Consider the following 21,538-nt stretch of genomic DNA (forward strand, 5'->3'; position numbering starts at 1 on the left):
ATATAATATCGACTCGAGTCTACTGTAGCAAAGTTGAGAATGAATAAAGCAGACGTAATCAAAGATCTGCCATCAAAACCAAATTAAATTAAATGAGGGCTCAAATGCCAATTGCTCTTTAAAAAACTACAGATTTTGTTTTTGGATCTATTTATGTTATTTTCTACGTAATGTCCATACAGTCAGTGAGTAGGATAGTAAATTCACTTATTTGATAATTGTTGTTTTTCAGTTAATTTCAGGATACTGTTCATCTAATTCTTTTACATTTTTAATTTCCGATGTCTCTGTGATAATAAAACTAATTTCAAGTAATTAAATTGTGGCGTAGCTTAAATGTATCTATTTAATTCGAATGTTTGATTAGCAGCTGGAAGCAATGCTCTTTAAAGTAGTCCCGATTTTATGCTTTGATAACTTTGTTTGTTTAATCTAAAAATACCGTTTTTGCTACTGCATACGTAAGGAGAGAATAATACAGAACACTTTAACTGTTCCCATTTACATATCGATGGACTGAAGAACTCATGTATGCAATTCCTACGCATTTAGTGCGGGAAATCTAATTGTATCAGAAACTTTATAGCATGAACATTGAAACATGTAAATTAGATATGCGTGTAATAATTTGCCTCGGGATACTATTTTCTGTTAAAGCAAATGTTTTAGCATTAATAATAGAAGAAAAATTCATCAAGCAGACAACTGAAACTGGTCACGATTGTGATTTTTTTCTTCTGAACAGTTTGACCACTAGATCAAAACTTTCATGTGCAGAAAAATGCTCATCTCGAAAGGAAGAGTGTTTTTCGTTTTCACACAATTTACAAACGAGAAAGTGCCGACTGTTCAGTGACGTAATTTTGGATGTAACAAATTGTACCAGTTCGCCGAATACATTTTTTTACAAGCACAGAGGTAAGTTATAAGAAAAAGAGTTAACAAATTTACTCATTATCAAATACTAGAAATATTAAAAACATTGATAAAAAGGTAATTATATTGAAAAAGAAAAAAGATATTATCGGTTTTGAGAAAAATAGCATAACATATCTACCCCTCCCCCCTAAAAAAATTAAATATTCTAACATGACGTGCTTCTTTAGCTTTGTAAAAAACACTGTGATAAAACTCTCGATAAAATATACTTAGCGCAGACTCAGAGATATATATAACAATGGCTGTTACAATATACTTCCCACGTAAACCTACATGTATTGGAACCTATTTGCAGACCCTTTGCCGATTTTATTGTTTTAAAAAGTGCAATTAAAAAAAGACAAAATAACTTTTATTCTTATTCGTATGCATAATAAAAAGAAGTAATGCACAAGAGCTCGGTGAAATCACCAATATAAAAATTAGATAAAATTCCGCGAAAGTCTATTAATCTTTTTGGCACATTTAAGTCATGTCAAAACATGACGTTATACAAATGAAACCGCTAAAGTTGAAAGTTTTCTTTTACGTGAACCATCGGAATTCGTATGATATTGTATTTTAAAAGTGATTTTTGAGGTAGGTTTTGTTTTGTTTTATTTTCTTTTCTATTGCATTATTTGCATATTTACTCTTTTCAGAAAGTCAACATGGCGGCTCCTTAGTTACAAAATGTCAACTTTGGATTTGACGGGAGCTTACGAACAAAACATGTAAATTAAGAATGGCAAATGTTGGGTTTGACAATTTAAAGAATTAAAAAGTGTTTTTTTCTAGCAGTTATTCACGAAATAACCTACGCAAGCGACATATAAATAAAGATATTTGAGCTTTAATCTAACAGGGAGTAAAAAAGAACAGCCACACACACAGCATACCCACCAACGCTTCATTTTTTTAATGACCGTATTTGTCCTATTAGAATCGAAATAATTCATGGAAGCCATAGATTGTTGGAAATTTACACATGGCCTGGCTAACGCTCAGAATAAAATTCGAATATCATGGCCCAGGCCATGTGTAATTTTCAAACAATCTATGGCTTCCATGAATTATTTCTTAAATCATAAATAGATAAAAAAAAAAAAAGAACAATAGATTAAAACAAATAATTTCTATTTTGCAAGTTACTGGTCATTGTGTTACTATTCGTTCTTTACTATGTTCGTTTTGAATTTTTTTGAAATTTGATTAAAAATCACATATTACTTCATTACCGTCCTGACACAAACAAAAGACGACTAAAATACAAAAAATATAAAGATATGGTATGATTGCCAACGAGGCAATTGTCTACAATAGACTTAATGACGCAAATATAGGTCATTTTTTGGCATCAGCAATGAGCAATGCCAATAACGCAGAGCTGGATATAAAGGCCCAGACATGATCAACTTGAATGTAAAAACAATTAAAAAACGTATCGAGTAGTGGTAGTAACAATATAAATGTATACGGTGCTAATTTTACTGCACCATGTGCACATCTTGACAATTATGCTCGACGCCAAAATATTTACAAAGACTAAAAATAGCAAAAAACGTCAAATGAGTGCAAAAATAACAGACAAAATGGAAAACATCATGGTGTTTAAAATTGCTTCTTTAAGGGAAAAAAATCGGTTTTATGTTGTCTGAGATGATTAGTATAAATGGGCAGTCGGTGTAGATCTCAACACTTATTTCCCCTCGATTTTCAAGATATTTGATAAAATAAGCAAAGTTATTTTGTAAGCGATCTTCGGATGCATTTATTTAATCTATTTAACAAATGATGATTATGGTCAAAAGTTTGAATTAGACCAACAGTTCTCATTTTTAAGAGAAGAAGGTTTTTGAAAAAGTTAACAGACAACGACAACCCTCGAATGATGATAATAATTAACGTGAACCTTTGGACCAGTTGACCTACACATATAACATGGTTGTTGAACTCGCATCACATGTTTTTAGTCGTGAGTAACTTTTTATCTAGTACGCTCGTGAAAAAAAATTACAAAACTTTTGATAATATAAAATCTCCTTTAGCCGAAAATTACAAGGAAGCTATTCAACAAAAGTTTAATGGTGAAGTTGAAATTATTCCTTCGTAAATTTTACTGACGCTATCACGAGTTGGTTAACCGTTATGGAATAACCGTTTCACAAATGATATTGGATATGTTACTTACGTCGTAACTACAATCCCCCTCCCCTTCATGAATATGACCTACCGAATTATACTATTTACCGGATTTGTTATCGCATAAGCAACACGACGGGTGCCACATGTGGAGCAGGATCTGCTTACTCTTCCGGAGCACCTGAGATCACCCTTAGTTTTTTGTGGGGTTCGTGCTGCTTATTCTTTAGTTTCTTATTTTGTGTCATGTGTACTATTATACTATAACTGGTATACATATTCTATAGGGGCCAACTGAAGGACACCTACGGGTGCGGGAATTCTCGCTACATTGAAGACCCATTGGTGGCCTTCGGCTGTTGTCTGTACTATGGTCGGGTTGTTGTCGCTTTGACACATTCCTCATTTCCTTTCTCAATTTTATTGTTTGTCTGTTTGTTTTTTTCCATTTTTAGCCATGGCGTTATCAGTTTATTTTCGATTTATGAGTTTGTCTGTCCCTCTGGTATCTTTCGTCCCTCTTTTAAGAAACAAGATAGCTATACACACTCAGTTTAAGCACAAATTGCATGAAGAATACTGTTAACCAAACTATTCTCGCGTTGATACTTCGTTTTATGTTAAGTCCTTTTTAGCCCACTTCAAATTTCATTGGTGAAGTGAAGGGAGAAATGATTTTAACCTCTATGTTTTACTTATTAATAACGAACTATATTCGCGATATTTTTCCACTGGCAAAGTCGCAAAAATAAATCACTCACGAAATTAGTTGGTTTACTGTAACCTTATCAAGTGCGAAGGTGCCCAAAAGTTTTGAAAGCAGTCAATTTGTGAACACTTCCATGGATAACTATTGTTTATGATCTTTGGTAAAACATTTTTATGCGATTTAAAATAAAACCATTAGACAATCAGATTGGTTCTCAAAAGATTGGAATTACATCAATAAAATGTTAACCTTAAAAAAGCCGTTAATAAGTAATGGTTGAATTAATCTATATTTTATCAAATTCCTGTGAAATTTACATGCCTTTGACGCACAAATTTAGAAAAAAAAATAAAGTCCTATTTGATTAAATTTACACAAACAAGTTTGAATTAATCAATTATCGTAAATACCTAATAAAATTACTTTCGTAAAAGTATTTAAAAATCAATTTGCCAATATTTACTTGGCCGGATATGCACAATGCATAAATAACATGACAACACAAATTTGAATGCATTCCCTTGATCCTAACCCAATAAATGAGATTTATTAAGAATAGAATATTTGACAGAATTGCAAAGCACTCGAGAAATTTATTTTATTAGTAAAAACTGCACATTTTACCGGGCAAAATTTAATATAAATGTTTCAAAAAAGATTAAAAAAAAACTATGTTAAGATCAAAATCTAAACTAAAAGTATTTTCATTTTATTAGCATGTAAATCATGATTTCTGCTTGAAGTTAATTAAAACTTGTCGAGACTTCATATTCAATTTAGGAAAACAGATGCAATATGATAAACGTGCATTGATTGTGCATATCAGTTTAAATTTACTAACTTAAGTTAAGAGATGTTCAGAAAATGCTTATCTCAATTTAACACGTTATGGAATCATCAGTATATAATTTGATGCTAGACTGCTGTCACTAGAACCTTATCTACGCAACCCAGCATTGTCGAATGACATTTGTTTGTAAATAGATATCCCCATCAAACTACTAATTGACTATTCAAACCGTATCATTTCCTGTTTAATTTTAATACTTTAAATGTTTTAAAAAACCCATCCACTTTTAATGTAATGTTTCAACTTTCATGTTGGTTACCAGTAAAAACGGAAACCTCAGTTGACGAGTGATTAATTCATTTAAAGCAATCACAACCCGGGTGTTTGAATGCCGCTCATGGTTTTCAATTCTGATCTTAACTGGATATTCTCAAAATCAAATATATAACTGTCCGCCATGATATTTTACACAAGATTGCTGAAAATCTTCAAAATTGCGTGTTACAAAATGCTACTCTTTGCTGTGTCATATTTTGTGGTAATCAAAATTCTATTCATCACAGATCGAAACAAAAAATAACCTGCTTTCTTTATTGTGATGAAGCTATGCCCAAAACTTCATGAAATATTCACGACATGATATTAAATAACAGGCGAATGATACCACAGAAACCTTCAAACTCACAAGTCGAAAATACAATGACAACGCCATGGCAAAAAAAAGAAGAAAAAAATCAAGTACACATAGCACAGAGACTTAAACCACAAAAATACCGAACGCCGAGGAAATTCAAAACAGAAAGTCCCAAATTAAATGGCAAAATCAATAGCTCAAACACATCAAACCAATGGATAACATCTGTCATATTCCTGACTTGGTACAGGCAATTTCCCTTATGTAGAAAATGGTGAATTAAACCTCTTACTTGTATGACAGCCGCATACAATTTCATTATATTGACAACGATGTGTGATCAAAACAATGAGAAATACTAAAAAAAATGTAAAAAATTGGGGTACAGCAGTCAACGTTGTGTTATAATTTTAAGCACTATTAAACAATTAAATGTGTAACAAAGAAGCACACAAAGGCATAACATATATAGTCTTAAACTTAACAATGAGCATCATGAGCTCCTGGAGGATTTGGATAACTGTAAACAGTCTAGTTATTGCTCCTTACTCAAGTTGAAAAGACGCAACCCATATGTTTGTATAAAAACTTAATCCGCTAATTTTCTAGTCCTTTTTTTCGCGGTTTAGCGCTTCATTAATGCATTTAACAAGGACATACTAGGATTGTACGACTATTCTTTGCATGGATTTTTATAACTTGAAAAAATATTGTCCTTAAATGAATTCTCCCTTTGGGCGGTATAACCGACTAAAGCGTGGATAAAAGTCGGGCGTTCTAATGGATGTATAACTACGCAATGTTTTCGAAATTTGGACGTTATTTCCAATGTCTCGTCCAGGGTGAGCCCCACAGTCTTCGCACGTTTAGAATACATTGCAGAAAATCTTTGGGGTTGTGTTTGTGGTGGTTGTGATTGGTTCAGAGGGTGCGAGGGGACTCGTTGGTTTTTTTTTTCTTGGCAAAAATGCTGACTTCTATCCAACGTGCCTACTATATTATAAATGCTTTTAATTGCTTGCATTCAGTATGCGTTGAGGGTCATTTTACTGTTGGGGAAGTTGTCCATTGGATGTGAGATAATTATTTAAAAGCATTTTCCTGTATAAAAATGTGCACATAAGTTTAAAATTCGGTTTTAGAGTTTGAAACTAGAACGCACTCGCTATAAAACGCGGTAAAAGTTCACTTGGAAACTCACCATATACCCTCACGACACTTATCAAAGAGGAAATTCTGGATAATCATAGGTCTGTTCTATGTGCCTTTGGAATTTTTACCAAAGATGAAGAACTGGCTCTTCCATTACTATATTGGATGTCTAAACTACATAAGTGTCCTTACAAACGGTATATTGCTGTGTCTTCCAACTGCTCTACGAAACCTCTTTCTAAATTATTAACATCTATCTAATCAACAATCAAAGCCGGACTTCAAAGTTATTGTGAAACTGCCTATTCTAGAGGTGTCGTAAATCAGATGTGGATACTAAAAAATTCCAAAGATCTTTTAGAGTACATACCATCTAACTCTCTTTCATCTTGCAATAGTATTAAAACGTTTGACTTTTCTTCACTTTACACAAGTATTCCACATTCCAAACTAAAAGACAAATTGAAAGAATTGGTATTGCTTTGTTTCATAAAGAAGGACCAACGTATAAACAAGTATCTTGTCTTAAGGGGGGGATACATTCTACTTTGTGAAGGAGCACTCTCATTCAAACAAAAAAAGCTCTGAATCTGACGTTATCAAGATGCTTGATTTCTTGATTGATAACATATTTGTTACGTTCGGAGGACGTGTTTTTCAACAGACTGTCGGCATTCCAATGTGCCCCTCTTCTTGCTTACTTGTTTCTTTATTATTATGAGGCTGTCTTCATACAGAAACTTCTTAGGAAGAAAGATAAGAAGTTAGCAATATCTTTTAGCTTTACTTTCCCCTATAAAGATGATGTTCTCTCACTAAATAATACTTAATTTGGTGACTATGTTGAACGCATCTATCCAATCGAACTAGAGATAAAGGATACAACAGATACAGTTAAGTCGGCCTCATATCTTGACTTCGAGGGTCGGTTGAAAACAAAAACTTTACGACAAAAGAGAGGATTTCAGCTTTCCAATTGTGAACTTTCCATTTGTAAGTAGCTACATTCCAGCAACACCTTCATACCCCGTATGTCTCCTAATTAATACGATATTCCCGTGCTTGTATTTCCTATCGTGATTTGATAGGAGGTTGCTGCTTACAAGGAAGCTATTAAACCAAGAGTTCCAAATGGTGAAGTTGGAAATCATCCCTTCATAAATTTTATGGACGCCATCACGAGTTGGAATAACCGTTTCATAGATGATATCGGATATGTTACATCGTAACTACAATCCCCTTCCATTTCATGAATGTGAACTACCGAATATGACTATTTACCGAAATTTGTTATAACATGAGCAACATGACTGGTGCCACATGTGGAGCATGATCTGCTTACTCTTCCGGAGCACCTGAGATCACCCCCAGTGTTTGTGGGGTTCGTGTTGCTTATTCTTTAGTTTTATATGTTGTGTTATGTGTACTATTGTTTGTCTGTTTTTCGATGTATGAGTTTGACTGTCCCTCTGGTATCTTTAGTTCTCTATTTGAGCAAGTCTTGGAACTGTTTCGGAGTCTTAGTAATTGTTCGTTATTTAAATGCGTCGACAATTTAATTATATCTCGTTGGTTTTTCTTCTTTACAAATTATATGAAACTAAAATACATACTTCCCTCCCACTAATACATGTGATTCGATTCACGGCATTATTTTTTTCCCATTTGTGTCTATTTTACATTAAAAAAAAATTAAATATTAAGAATTTCAAATAATACTTTTCTTTTATCTATATTCAAATGTGATTGAATGTGTGGAGTGAGGCATCTTGAAAATGCATTTGAATATATGAAGTGCATCTAAGAGTAATGTGTGTAACGAGTTAATGATTATAATTCGAATATTGCAAACAAAAGTTCGTTTTATCTTTATTCTGCATATTTTAGAAAAATAATCGACATTATTGAAACAAAAAGAAAATAGAAAAATATTGATTACCATTTGCTTATTTTCAAATTAAACAAATGAATTGATGGTATAGCTTAAGTGAGACCATCTTAATTGCTTATAAATGATATATTCAAAATTAAAATAAACTGATTAAACATTCATAGAGGCTGTAATTAATTTAGCGGCAACCTTTAATTATTTTTGTTTGTTTATGACAAATGCTAAAACTACTGTAACTAAAACAATTAGTTATTTCGTTTATTTTCTAGTCCTTTTTTCGCGGTTAAGCATTTCATGAAGCATTCAACAAGGACATATGATTGTACTACTATTCCTTACATTGCTTTTAATAACTTAAGTCACTGAAAGTTTGACTGGTGTAAATAAATATTGTCGTTAATTGAATTCTCCCTTTAGACGGTATAACCGAATAAAACATGGTTAAAAGAAGGCCGTTACTTAGGATGAATAACTACGCAACGACGTCGAAATTGGGACGTTATTTCCAACGTCTCGTCCAGGGTTAGCGCCACAGTCGTCTCATATTTAGAATACATTGCAGCAACTCTTGGGGTAGTGCTGGTGGGGGTGGTGATTGGTTCGGAAGGAAGGGGGGGGGGGGCGGATTCGTTGGTGGTTTGTTGCTTTGTCTTCTTTCAATCGTGTGTCATACCGATCTTTTGAGTACTATCTTACTCTAGTAATGCTTTTAATTGATTGCATTCATTGTGCTTTGCTCCGCATCCCTTAAAGGTAATTTTATTGTAGATGTAGTTGTCCATTGGATGCACTCGGTATGAAGCGCGGTAAAGGTTCAGCAAGTATTGGAACCGTTTCTGAGTCTTTGGAATTGTTCGTTATTCAAATGCGACGATAATTTAATTATACCGCGTTAGGTTTTTCTTCTTTGCAAATAATATGAAACTTAAACAAATACTTCCGTCCCATTAATACGTGTAATTTGATTCACGGTATTATTTATTTCTCATTTGTTTCTAATTTATAACCAAAAAAAATCTAATATGTTGAATTGCAAACAATATGCTTTTCTTTTATCTATATTCAAGTATTATTGACTGTGTGGAATGAAGCATTTTGGAAATGCATTTAAATTTATGAGGTGCACATAAGAGTAATGCGCATAACGAGTTAATGATTTATGATTCGAATAATGCAAACGAAGGTTCGTTTTAATTTTTGTTCTGCATATTGTAGAAAAGTAATCGACATTATTGAAACAAAAAGCATTTAGAACAATATTAATCACCATTTCTTTATTTTCAAATCACACAAATGAATGTATAATATAGCTTTCGTAATATCATCTTGATTGCTGATAAAGGATACATTCAAATTGAAGTGAACTTATCGAAAATGAAGAGACGCTACGACTTTATCGTTAAACCTTAATTGATATTTTTAGTTTATGAGAAATGTTCAAGCTACAGTAACTAACCAACCAATCAACGAATATACTAGAACACAGAAACCGTGATAAATATTAAAGAAATCATATTAAATTTCAATTTAAAACATTTCAAATAAAGAGGGTGACCAACAAGCTAGCCAGCATAACTCTCCTACTTTGCAAATAGTTCAGAAACAGTTTTCAATCTTATATATGTCATTACTAAACACAAATATGAAAATTGTATGAAAAAGATGACAATGAAATTGTTTCTGTTTTACTCTCTTACAACTACCGTAGTATATGTAGAAAAGGTGATGGTTAAATAATCAATACGGGTGTATTATCCTCATCTATATCGCCTTAACCCTCGGTCGGGTCAAATCGATGTCTTTAAAATTGGTACATGCTGCTTCTCTGTTAGGCAAGCGAAATAATGGATTAAGAACAAATACTGGTCGCCTCTAAGTAAGAATAATGTGACCAAGTTAATTAACACGTCTTCTTATGGACTGTTATATTGAATACTAGCACGTTTAAAATGTGACTCAGTGTATCAGCACTGTACAAAGCAGGGTGCATGATCATACCGGATTAATATGTCGTTCTGAATATGCTTTGAATTTGCCACTAACCGTTAAACAGCCATCGATCCATTTTCATCTAAAAGATACGTTGAGAAAAAACTTGACGTCAGACTGAACTATTATATGAGAACGACGCTTTATTTCTGCATGCATCATAACATAATCCTTATTGGGGCTTCTTTTTTATGCGGCATTCAAGTGCAGAGATGTAATTTATTACAGTTAGATTATAATGTTATACAATACTGGGGTTACATTTTGAAATATGTGTTTTTTTTTTAAAAATGACATTTTACCGTTTTCTCATTAGGAAAATAATTCAAAATACTTAAACAATACAAATTGCTGGTTCGTGTCTTATAGCGTTGTGAATGAGCGGAAAAGTTCGAATGCGGTTAAAACAAAACGACATTAATAAAAATATTTTTTACAGGATAATGTACTTGAAAGAGTAAACAGCAACCACCTTAAACATCCCTTTAATTTAATATGAACATGTTAACATGCAGTTCCTTTATCCAGAATCTTTTCCAAATCTCACTCTAGGAGTTCAAACACCAGAACTTTCATTTAGTTGAAGTCATCAAGATTTTGGTTTGAAGATCTGAAACATGGGATCACAGTGTTAAATTATTTCTTTATGATCTCGCTTCTATTCCCATTGAGCTGATTAAGAAATGACCTGTTTGACTCGACAACAAATCGGTAGCCAGAGGAAGAAAATTATAGAATATAGATAACAATTATTCTTTTGCACATTGCAAACTAGTATGTTGTACCTTTAAGTAGCTATATTCATGACAATTGCTGAATGACAAATCTGTGTGTAGCATTTTCAGCGTTTATCACCGCACAAGCAGAGGCACGTGAGACTAAACAAACATATTCCTTAGAATATTTTAGAGACTCGGGAAAGATCTTAAAAGGTATCCAAATATAAGGTTTGAATTATTAATATATCATTTATTCAGTTCATTGATGACTAGTTAGCTATATGATCTGTACATCACATCAAAACACATCCTATTAACTTATCTTTTTCAGTCAACAACGAATTATGGCCAATAGGATCCTTTGGTCTGATGGGAACTACAAGTGGATGTCCGGTTCCTACGTGGAAAACAGGCCAAATCACCCAAGACACCGAAGGAAATAATATTCTGTCAGTTATAACAAATGCAGTCCATTTGAAAGGTAATCATTGTTGTAACTTTTGTAAAAAAATGCATAGGTTGTACAACAATTAAAGCACAATGGCAGTGTTGTCAATCTAAGCATCATGGCTTTTTTTTTTTTTTTTTTTTTTTTTTTTAACTTTTTTAGATTCGAGTCTTTTGCAGACGAAACGCACGTGGGCGTATATATAAAATTTAGCCCTGGTATCTATGATGAGTTTATTTATATTCAGCAATAATGTTACTTACCGTTTTTGCAGGGGGCATATAAATACAGGACGTCCGTGCGTCCATGTTTGTCCGTTGATCCGGTGCAATTCCTGCCAGATTTTTATCAATCTTTTATTATTAGCAATACTCGGACAAGTTCTATAACGGTAGGCAATCGTATTATTTTTTAATTCATTGAAAAAGACAACCTTCAGCGCTTTCTTGGTTACAATTCTATTCATATTTTTATAAAACTTATAGTTAATTCATATTTCGTGCACGAAAACTAAGATCTGTCGTTTTGTAATATGTTTCATGTGATATCTGCTACATTTGTACTACTCTATGGATTCTACGTGTAGTTTCTATTTTGTTAAGACTTATATATTATTATTTTTGTTTCAATACGTTAGGTTTGTACCAACTATTATGCTATCAGCATTATAGTAACACCTTTTCAAATACTACCCTTCGATATTAGGCTGATTCAAGTATGACGTCCGCCATTTTGGATTTTACCGGAAGTGAGACATTTTTTCAAATGCCTCCCTATCTGAAATAAAAGAGTAGTAGTTGAGGAAGGTCTATGCCAAATTTCATGCTTGTAGCAGGATGTGCACAATTCGTCTGAAATATGCTTGTAGCCGCCGGACTACGTCATGTAATCTTCGCGACAGTATTACCAAAATAATTTTATCATAACAAAAAACTAATATAGGAAGATATATCGATGATATTTTAATGCAGCAATTCAAAATTTTACTTTGTTATGCAATGCATCTAATTTCACTGTATTGTGTTTAAACAAAGAGCAAAAAAATAAGAAGACGAACAAATTTGAATCGCTGTTTATACATATCATTAAAACTTAATAAAATTAATTCTATCCATGTAGAAATTTGCAATTAATAGTGCATTCACTGTGATTCAGGAAAAGAGAAAATAGCAAACAATGAACGTCCATTATCAAAACTGTATTTAATGGAATTGAGAAGTGTCACATAAGCTGTAAACAGGAAAAAGCTTTTAAAAGATTATTTTCAAACATACGTGCTTATTTTTAACCATTGTGCTAAAAAATATTCCTTGTCCTACGAACAATTGGATTCTCCATATACTGATTTTATAAATGAATTATTGCGTGTATTTTAAATGATTTGCTTGTTTCGACGAAAGCATTTATGATTTTCAAAAACATGCATTTGGATACCGAATTACATCTTTTTTAAAGTAATACTAGCTATTCAAAGCTTGACAAGCTATTTTAAGCTGATTAAACCTCTGAATGTGTGAAAACTATCATATGTTTTTTTGTATATGATGACGTTGTATTCAATAACTTATTTCGAAAAGTTATCATTTTTTTAAACGATATTGAAAAGATCTCAAAATACTATCTGTATCGTTTCTAAAATAAGTTAATTTCAATGTTTAAACACTCTTAATATATTTTTGTATCTATTGAGTACCACTTAAGGTGGTATTTCACACTAAAGGGAGGTAACTATGTAAAAGTCATGGAACGTTTTAATCAAGTTCTATTGTTGAGGACAAATTCAGCTTCTCAATGATCAAAATAAGTGTTTGTCAAACTATTAAATATCCAATAAATTTTTACTTCTTCAGCAATAATTGTCCTGCATTGTGTCAATACTCATATTAATTTTACATCTTTCAATTTGACTGTCTACATTGTCATGTGCATAACTCATTAGAGATATAATAGTGATTTGTATTTCAATATGAAAAAAAATAGTATTAATGATACGCATGTATTGAATTTGGCTTTGAACTAGGCATCGGTACATTGATCCTTTGAGCAGTATTAATCGTAATACCCATACAATGAGTTTATATATATGCTGTTACCCTATTGTCCCTGTTTAGCGGCAGTATTGAGTCCCAACAAAGCTGCCAATAACCGTGTCATATTTTAAACATTTCTTTTCCAAATCAGGAGCCTTTGGTTCATATAAGATATTGATTGTTTGATGTGCGAGACTTTAAATAAGCCATGCATGTTGTTGTTTTCCCCCAATTTTGTTATCCCTGAATGTTTAAAGCTTTCTATACAATACGGGTTTGGCAGCCGTACGGTTACACAATCTTCATATAGTTGACTTCGTCAGTGTTACCACATTGTCATGAACTACTGCGAAAACAGTGGCAACGTACTGCTTGCTACGCTACTTTGACGGTAAAAGAGTTTAGCAAAGCAACGGCACCGCTGTTTCGGAGTTTGGAAATAAAAGTCATTCTGGAGCTCATGAGTTTACTTCTGGATTTTAGTGAGTCTAGAGGTGCTCAATTATAAGAAGTCTATGTAATACTATGTGTATTATGAATTCTAAAGTTTAAACTTTGCTGCCATTTAATCGTTTTTTGTTCTTAGACAATGGTGTTTGTTTACAGTTTCTCACAGTGGATCTTCTTTCATTTTTTTTTCCTTTTACATTTTTGGCTTTGATTTATATAATTCTGATTGGCATTCATACCAAATCGCTTTATTTCAATATCAATAACAGTAAACAACATTTATTTAATATGCAAAATGCATTCAGATTAACCAACTAAATTATCGCACAAGGTCATTGTTTTTTCGAACTCTTAATGACGTCTTCACACTAAATCCCTTGGATGTTTGATGTTTATTCATCAATATTTAAGTCTGAGATACATAAATATGTTGGTATTAGATGTTTTTGGCTATGAACAAGCTGTCAGCAACTGCTATCTCAGAAATATGTACGAAGTGTCTTTTTGTATTTTTTATGTATGAATACCCGTTTACGTCCACTCTAGTTTTTTGTTAGATGAACTTCTTTTGTATCCATCTGATGAGTTAAGACTTTTTAAAGTGATTTTCATCGTTTGATATTATGTTGTTCTGTTAAACAACTATTCCAGAAAACATGTATCAGAAAAAACTTAAAAATAAAGTATTGTTCAATCCAGGAATTAAATTAATGTTTAACAATATGGAAAAACGACACACTTAAACATTGATCGTGAGTAGAATAAAGACAGAAAGCACCGTGACCAATGATATAAAAACAAAATAACCAGTTTAAAAACCAACACATTAGAATGAAATATAAGCGCACATACAAAAACTTAAAAACAAGTGTAGAGTTAATATGGTTTGGAAGAGTAAGCTGCTAATAATTACCTGTTATCATCATGTTTTTTGCTTGTGACAAGAATCAAACAGATTTTCGAGGAAGGACAGTGGTGTGCGGTAACCCAAAATGAATCATACATTCATGAGTATTCAAATTTTTCATATTTCGCAGGAACAATTACAACATCTGAAATAACGACAGAATTTTGTATGAAGCAAGAGGAAGCTGTAACAGAACAACCTCCGTGGCCTATGGGATCATATTGTATTTTAAAATCTGGAGACTGTCCATTGGGTAAGTCTATAAAATCTCTTTGCGACATATTGAAATTGTATGAATTGGATATCTCTCTGGTGAGCTGTATAGATTTGTAACAAATGAAAGACAGACGAATAAAAACATGAGTATGAGGTATGATTACCACTGAGCCAAATCTCCACCAAATGATGTAGCCATTAACAAGCGAAGTATATCTACCATTACAGCAATTCCATTAGTAACATTAAAAAGGTAATCGTCCATCTTTCCATTGTGTTTTGCATATGTGCTTTTTTGGTTTTATTGGAAAAAAAAATTAGAAAATAGAAAAACATTTTCAGGTTTGATTTAACTTATTTACCTTGCATCATGATGCATTTTGGGGTAAAGATTTTTAAGACTTTAAAAGTAATATTTTTTCGAAAATTTTAAATGTAGATTTTTTTTTATTAAAAACATTGCACAAACTGCGTCTGGATGTCAGTAATGACAAATGCAAGATGAAGATCAACACTATAATTTAACAATATAAATATATAATTGATGATGTGGTACATGTAAGAATATTTTATCATAAAATATGAAATATTTTGAAAAAAAATTGCGAAATGTTTCAATTAGCTATTTTTTTTTCTAAATTTACATAGGATTTTCACCTGGATACATAACTTGGGACGACGAAGATGTAACGAATAGTAATTCAGCTGTTGGTGACTTACCAGATGGTGAATTCACCGTTGATCATACCACAATCTTCTATTGTTGCAGGTAATACATGTTCGTAACACCTTATTTTATAAACAGTCATTCTAAACAAACTCCGACTGTGACTGTATAAATGATAACACTTCAAAGTGAAAGAATGTAGATGAAATACATATTGTAACAAAAATGTGTCCAAAGTACACGGATGCCCCACTCGCACGATTCTGGTATTTTGGTATTAAAATTAGAAAGATTATACTATAGGGAACATATGTACTAAGTTACAAGTTGATTGGACTTCAATTTTATCAACAACTACCTTGACCAAAAACTTTAACCTGAAACTCCCACTTTCATTTTCAATGTTTAGTGGACCGTAAAATTGGGGTCAAAAGTCTAATTTGGCTTCAAAATTAAAAAGATTATATCATAAGCAAAAAGTTTACTAAGTTTCAAGTTGATTGGACTTCAGCTTCACAAAAAACTACCTTGACCAAAAACTTTAACCTGAAACTCCCACTTTCATTTTCTATGTTCAGTGGACCGTGAAATTGGGGTCAAAAGTCTAATTTGGCTTTTAAATTAGAAAGATCATATCATAAGCAACAAGTCTACTAAGTTTCAAGTTGATTGGACTTCAGCTTCATCAAAAATTACCTTGACCAAAAACTTTAACCTGAACAGACGGACGCACAGACGGACGAACGGACGAACGGACGCACAGACGAACGGAGCCACAGACCAGAAAACATATTGCCCCTCTACTATCGTAGGTGGGGCATCAAAATAGTTATCAAAAGTACCAGGATTATAATTTAGTACGCCAGACGCGTGTTTCGTCTACATCAGTGACGCTCAAATCGAAATATTAATAAAGCCAAACAAGTACAAATTTGAAGATATATAACTGCATATAAATACATAATACTCATACACTAGTTTATATACCAAATATTGAATTTTTTTTATTCTGTATTTAAAACTGTTATAATTCTTTTCGGCGTGCTATTTTACGTAACAAAACCAAAAAAAAAATAAAATAAAAAATGCCTTAATATCATAAACAATATCAAATAGTTAATATATAGCGTTCGGAATGGCTCTATATGGTTGATTTCATGTAACTTTAAAGATTTGCTAACAGAAACAGTTATTTTGAGTTTAAAAAATTTGTATTTGCATAATGTCTTTTTATAAATATAAAAGTTATAGAGTTGACATGTTGACCTTGCTCACAAATGATAAATCGAAAGCCTTTGAAGTTGTCAAAATTACACAAAAAGATTCAACAAATATAATTTGTACAATAACCTCTTCTTATTCTTATTGCTTTTAAAAATTAAACAGATTTTGAGCAAAGTGTTCCTATTTATCTGAAAACACTTTAATTTGGTTTTTTTTCTATCAGAACTATATTCATTTTTATGTAGACGTAGAGCTATGTACATGTAAGAAGTCTTTTTTTGTGGCAGTGAATGATGAAATGAACTGTATACAGCATACAAACACAATGAGCGAAAAGAGCTTGTCTAAGTTTTGTAAAAGTAAAACAAAAGAAAATACCGAACTGTGAGGAAAATTAAAAACGTAAAGTTCCTAATCAAATTGCAAAATCAAATGCTCAAACACATCCAACGGATGGATAATAACTGTCATATTCCTGTCTTGATACAGGCATGTTCTTATACAGAAAAGGGTGGATTAAACTGGGTACTCAAAGAAGTAACACATTCTGGATTTAAATTCGTCATTAGATTGTAGGCCTGACAAGTAAGGTATTTGAAGAATACAATCAAAACACAATAATTTTTCTCCGTCCATCTAAAAATGTAGGCATACCGGAATGTTAAAAGATCACACAATCGATCACGTAATCATCAATTTACAAATAAATCACCAAATGTGATCACAACAAGTTTTTGAAGTACGGACAGAGGCAACAGGGTGACAAACATGTTACCACTATATGCATGTACTCTATTTATCAAATAACGTTGCATACATGTATCTTATATTGTCAAATTGCATATACTAATGATGTCACATTCTAATGCAACATCGTTTGTTACGAACATTTTGATTAGATAATGTCGCAAATACCCGTTTACAGGCTACGCTGACGGGTCACCAGTTAACATAATTTGTCACCATCAAATCACCAATATGCAGAAGAAGCTTAAAATACAATACAGTTACCTCCTAATTATTACCTTTGATTTTAGCCATTAGTATTTAATTGATAATAATTGACATATTTAATGAAAGATATTTTTATCAATAAATTATAATCTTGTTTAATGCCCTTTTAAGGTAATCAGTTGATCTAGTACACACACAGTAGAAAAAAATTAAGAAGTTTGATCCAACTTTGAAAAACAATAAAAACAATGGAAGAAAACAAAGAACAACAATAGAGTGAGGTAAATGCACTATCAAGACTATATGAGAGCTCGAAGGATAAATTCTTTGCTAATTATCGTTTGCTTATTTCATATAGATATATCTCCATCATTTGGCTAATCTAATATGATTGTTGAAATTATTTGCTGCATAGTTTCATACAAGGTTTACTTACTATTTCAGAAACGACAGTCAAACAACGTCTCCAATGGTATTACCTACAGCGGCCCCGTTTGTATTGTTAAAGAAGGGAACGACGTGTCAATCTGTCAACGGTATGACTGTGATTGAAGAATGGGTCTTCTGGGAGACAGAAGGTATTGATAATAATGATGCATTTGGAGGATCCTACCCGAGTATGGAAAGAATCACACCAGATATAGGAATCAAGCTTTTCTTTTGTTACTACAGCTAAAAACTGTTGGGATGAAGAAAATCATTGGATTTTTGTTTCTGACTGACCAATTTGTGTTTCATACAATGGTTTAATTTAGCGTGGTTTGGTAACGAAGCAGTCGTTAACATTATATCACAGTTGCATTATCAAAACAACATAAATTTACAAGTAACAGTATATTCTTACTGTATAAACTATAAAAATTACTGTACAGCAATATGACGTTTGTTTTTCGCTTATAGGAACTTCCTCTTTTAAATTTGACTTTGATTTTATTTCTGTTTTACTTTCTTTTAACTTACTTACTTACTTCGAATGAAATCTAAGACACTGTTGAGTTTGCAGACACATCTTATTTTGATTTTGTAGAAACAAGAACGTGTCCATATTACACGGATGCTCCAATCGCACTATCACTTTCTGTGTTCAGTGGACCGTATACTTGGGTTCAGAACTCTAATTCGGCATTAAAATTAGAAAGATCATATCATAAAGAACGTGCATACTAAGTTTCAAGTTGAATGGACTTCAATTTCAACAAACACCACCTCGACCAAAAACTTTAACCTGAAGCGGGTCAAACGAACGAACGAACGAACAGAGTAACGGACACACAGACCAGAAAACATAATGCCCATAAATGGGACATAAAATATATACCCCTCTTAAAGCTTTTCATCTAATATCGTTTTCTGATGATGCCCGACTTTGATCAACGTCATGTTCAGAAAAAACAATGATAATTTACATATCAATAACACAAATCTATGCTTAATTGGAATCCAGAGATTGACATATTTGTTGGAGGCCATATTTTTGTTTGCCTTGTTATAATATAAATCATGACTTTCGTTTTTACGTTATCTTTGTTTCTCATTTTGTCATAGCTTATCATATGATGAAGGTCATTAGTTCACTCGTTATTTTTAAATTTTTGACTTTTGAACAATTAACTCATTGGCCTGTTTCGTTTAAAAATCTCCTCATTTTCATTTAGCTACCAAGCATAACATCAGTACATCCCAATTGATTGAATTCAACCGATTCTATTATAAATATAAAGTTCGTAAGCCAAAAATAACGTCAAGTTATTTGTTGCAATTTTTTTCTTTCTTTTTTTTTGGACGTTTTTCACCAATAACGACGTTTTGGGGTACACTTCTGAAAATGTTATCTAGAAAACATAAGGTTTTTATAACATGTATAACAGAGAACGAATTGTTGAGCGTTTTTATCTATTCACATCGACCAAATGGTGAACACATTATATTTACTCATTATACTATAGTTTCTAAAACCATCCCTTGGAGATGTGTTCTTTTACAGTTTTATCAAGCCATAGCACTCATAAACATTGATTCAAGCTAGAATTCATGGTTCTTTGTGATTGATTTGAGTTTTTTTTTGTTTTTTACAAGTGTGTTGATATGCTTGCGTTTTATAGTAATAAATTGATTTCGCTGTTGATGAATTTTCTTTCGTCAGTACTTGTAGTAAGTCATTAACATTTTATCATACATAATTAATAACAACTGTCAGGATATGTTCAGGTAAGCAAAACATTTTGGTAAGGGGTAAAATAATCTCTATGGAAATGAGATGTGCTAACCCAAGTTCAAATGCATACCAAATATCATTAACCTTTCATTAGGGTTCCTGAGTAACTGCATTAATCCCAAACTAAGAAGAAATTTAAAGTCTATATACCCTATTGAAGAGGCATGGCCAAATAATATCTATGTTAATGAGAAGTGCAAAAAATAATATAAATGTAACTGCTACCAAATATTATTGGCTTACTATCACATTGTATCAGTGACAGACATAATAATAAGAAAGGAAAATTTTCAGTCAGTACACCATGATTGAGAGAGCGGGGTCAATTTATCTCCATGTTGATAAGCTTTGTCAATTCTAAATAAACTTCATACCAATACAAATATCATTGACCGGTTGCCGGAAAAAGCACGCTTAAGTCTTTCCTTTCACAAAGATTGAAAAGAGTGTTTCCTTCGTTCAATCATATATTATTGTCATGTTGTTGTGATTACAATTTAAGATTGAATCTTAGAAGGCCTGAACATTCAACTTCACAAACGTTTTAGTTTTAGTTTGAATACAAAACAATATAAATGTTAACTAATAAAAGCATTGGTTCAAGAATAGGAATTACATTATTTTTCAGCGGTCACTTAGTTTAGTTTAAACATATTTATTTATAGTGGATTGGGAAACAAGTTTTGCAACTTATATTAATCCCTTTCCACTTTGCGGGTGCAAGTGCTGCCTTGTAGCGGCATTAGCCTACTCTTATTCGAAATCTACAAGGGTGTCTTTAACGTGCAAGAGATATGGCTCTCTCTTAACACGGGCCATTTATCGTCCCCTTCCGACGGACTATCATCGTTTCCTCAAGACCATACTCGCAGATGGTGTCAAGGGAGAGCCGAAAATTGAGTTCCTGAAATTTTCATCCCAAACGGGAATCGAACCAGGAACCTTTGTGTTAGTAGTCCGATGAACTAACCACTACACCACGGCTCTTGTTGCATATGACTTTAAAAATTATTAAAAACAGAATGGGTATATTACAAACCATAACATGAACAGGAGAAATTAATTGAGTGGTACGTTTAATACAGTTTATAGAAGTAAACAGGGTATAACAACTGTTCTAAACGCAAATGTATTAAAACATAATTAAAAAACAAACTGGTTACAATCGCGGAATATATATCACACAAGATAATGATGTTATCTTAAAAGAAATGATGACTAATACGTAATGCAAACATTCAAAGGTTTATTTGACAAAAAAAAAACCAATTAAAAAATAATACTCTTGATCATTTACATATAGTGTCAAAATACGCATATCATGATATATTGACGCATATTATGATTTATACTGCAACTAGGTGTGTTTATTTCCTAAATATAGTACATGTAACATAGCTTTATTTTGTATGATGTCAATTTCATCATGGAACCCTTTTTCACAATCAGAGGTCTATTAAGGGATGAAAATAAGTTTGACATT

At 32.3% G+C, this 21,538-nt stretch overlaps 1 protein-coding gene across 1 annotated transcript; it reads left to right on the forward strand.

The window, feature by feature from the left end:
* Positions 1-434: 434 nt before the first annotated feature.
* LOC139486644 (uncharacterized) lies at positions 435-18,712 on the forward strand. Its single transcript, XM_071271572.1, has 5 exons — positions 435-918; positions 11,276-11,425; positions 14,910-15,032; positions 15,644-15,764; positions 18,285-18,712. Exons 1-5 carry the CDS (start codon positions 588-590, stop codon positions 18,514-18,516), a joined length of 957 nt encoding a protein of 318 aa, XP_071127673.1. The 5' UTR covers positions 435-587; the 3' UTR covers positions 18,517-18,712.
* The last annotated feature ends 2,826 nt before the right edge of the window (positions 18,713-21,538 follow it).

The sequence above is a fragment of the Mytilus edulis genome, chromosome 1, assembly GCF_963676685.1.
Source record: "Mytilus edulis chromosome 1, xbMytEdul2.2, whole genome shotgun sequence".
Lineage (NCBI taxonomy): Eukaryota > Metazoa > Mollusca > Bivalvia > Mytilida > Mytilidae > Mytilus > Mytilus edulis.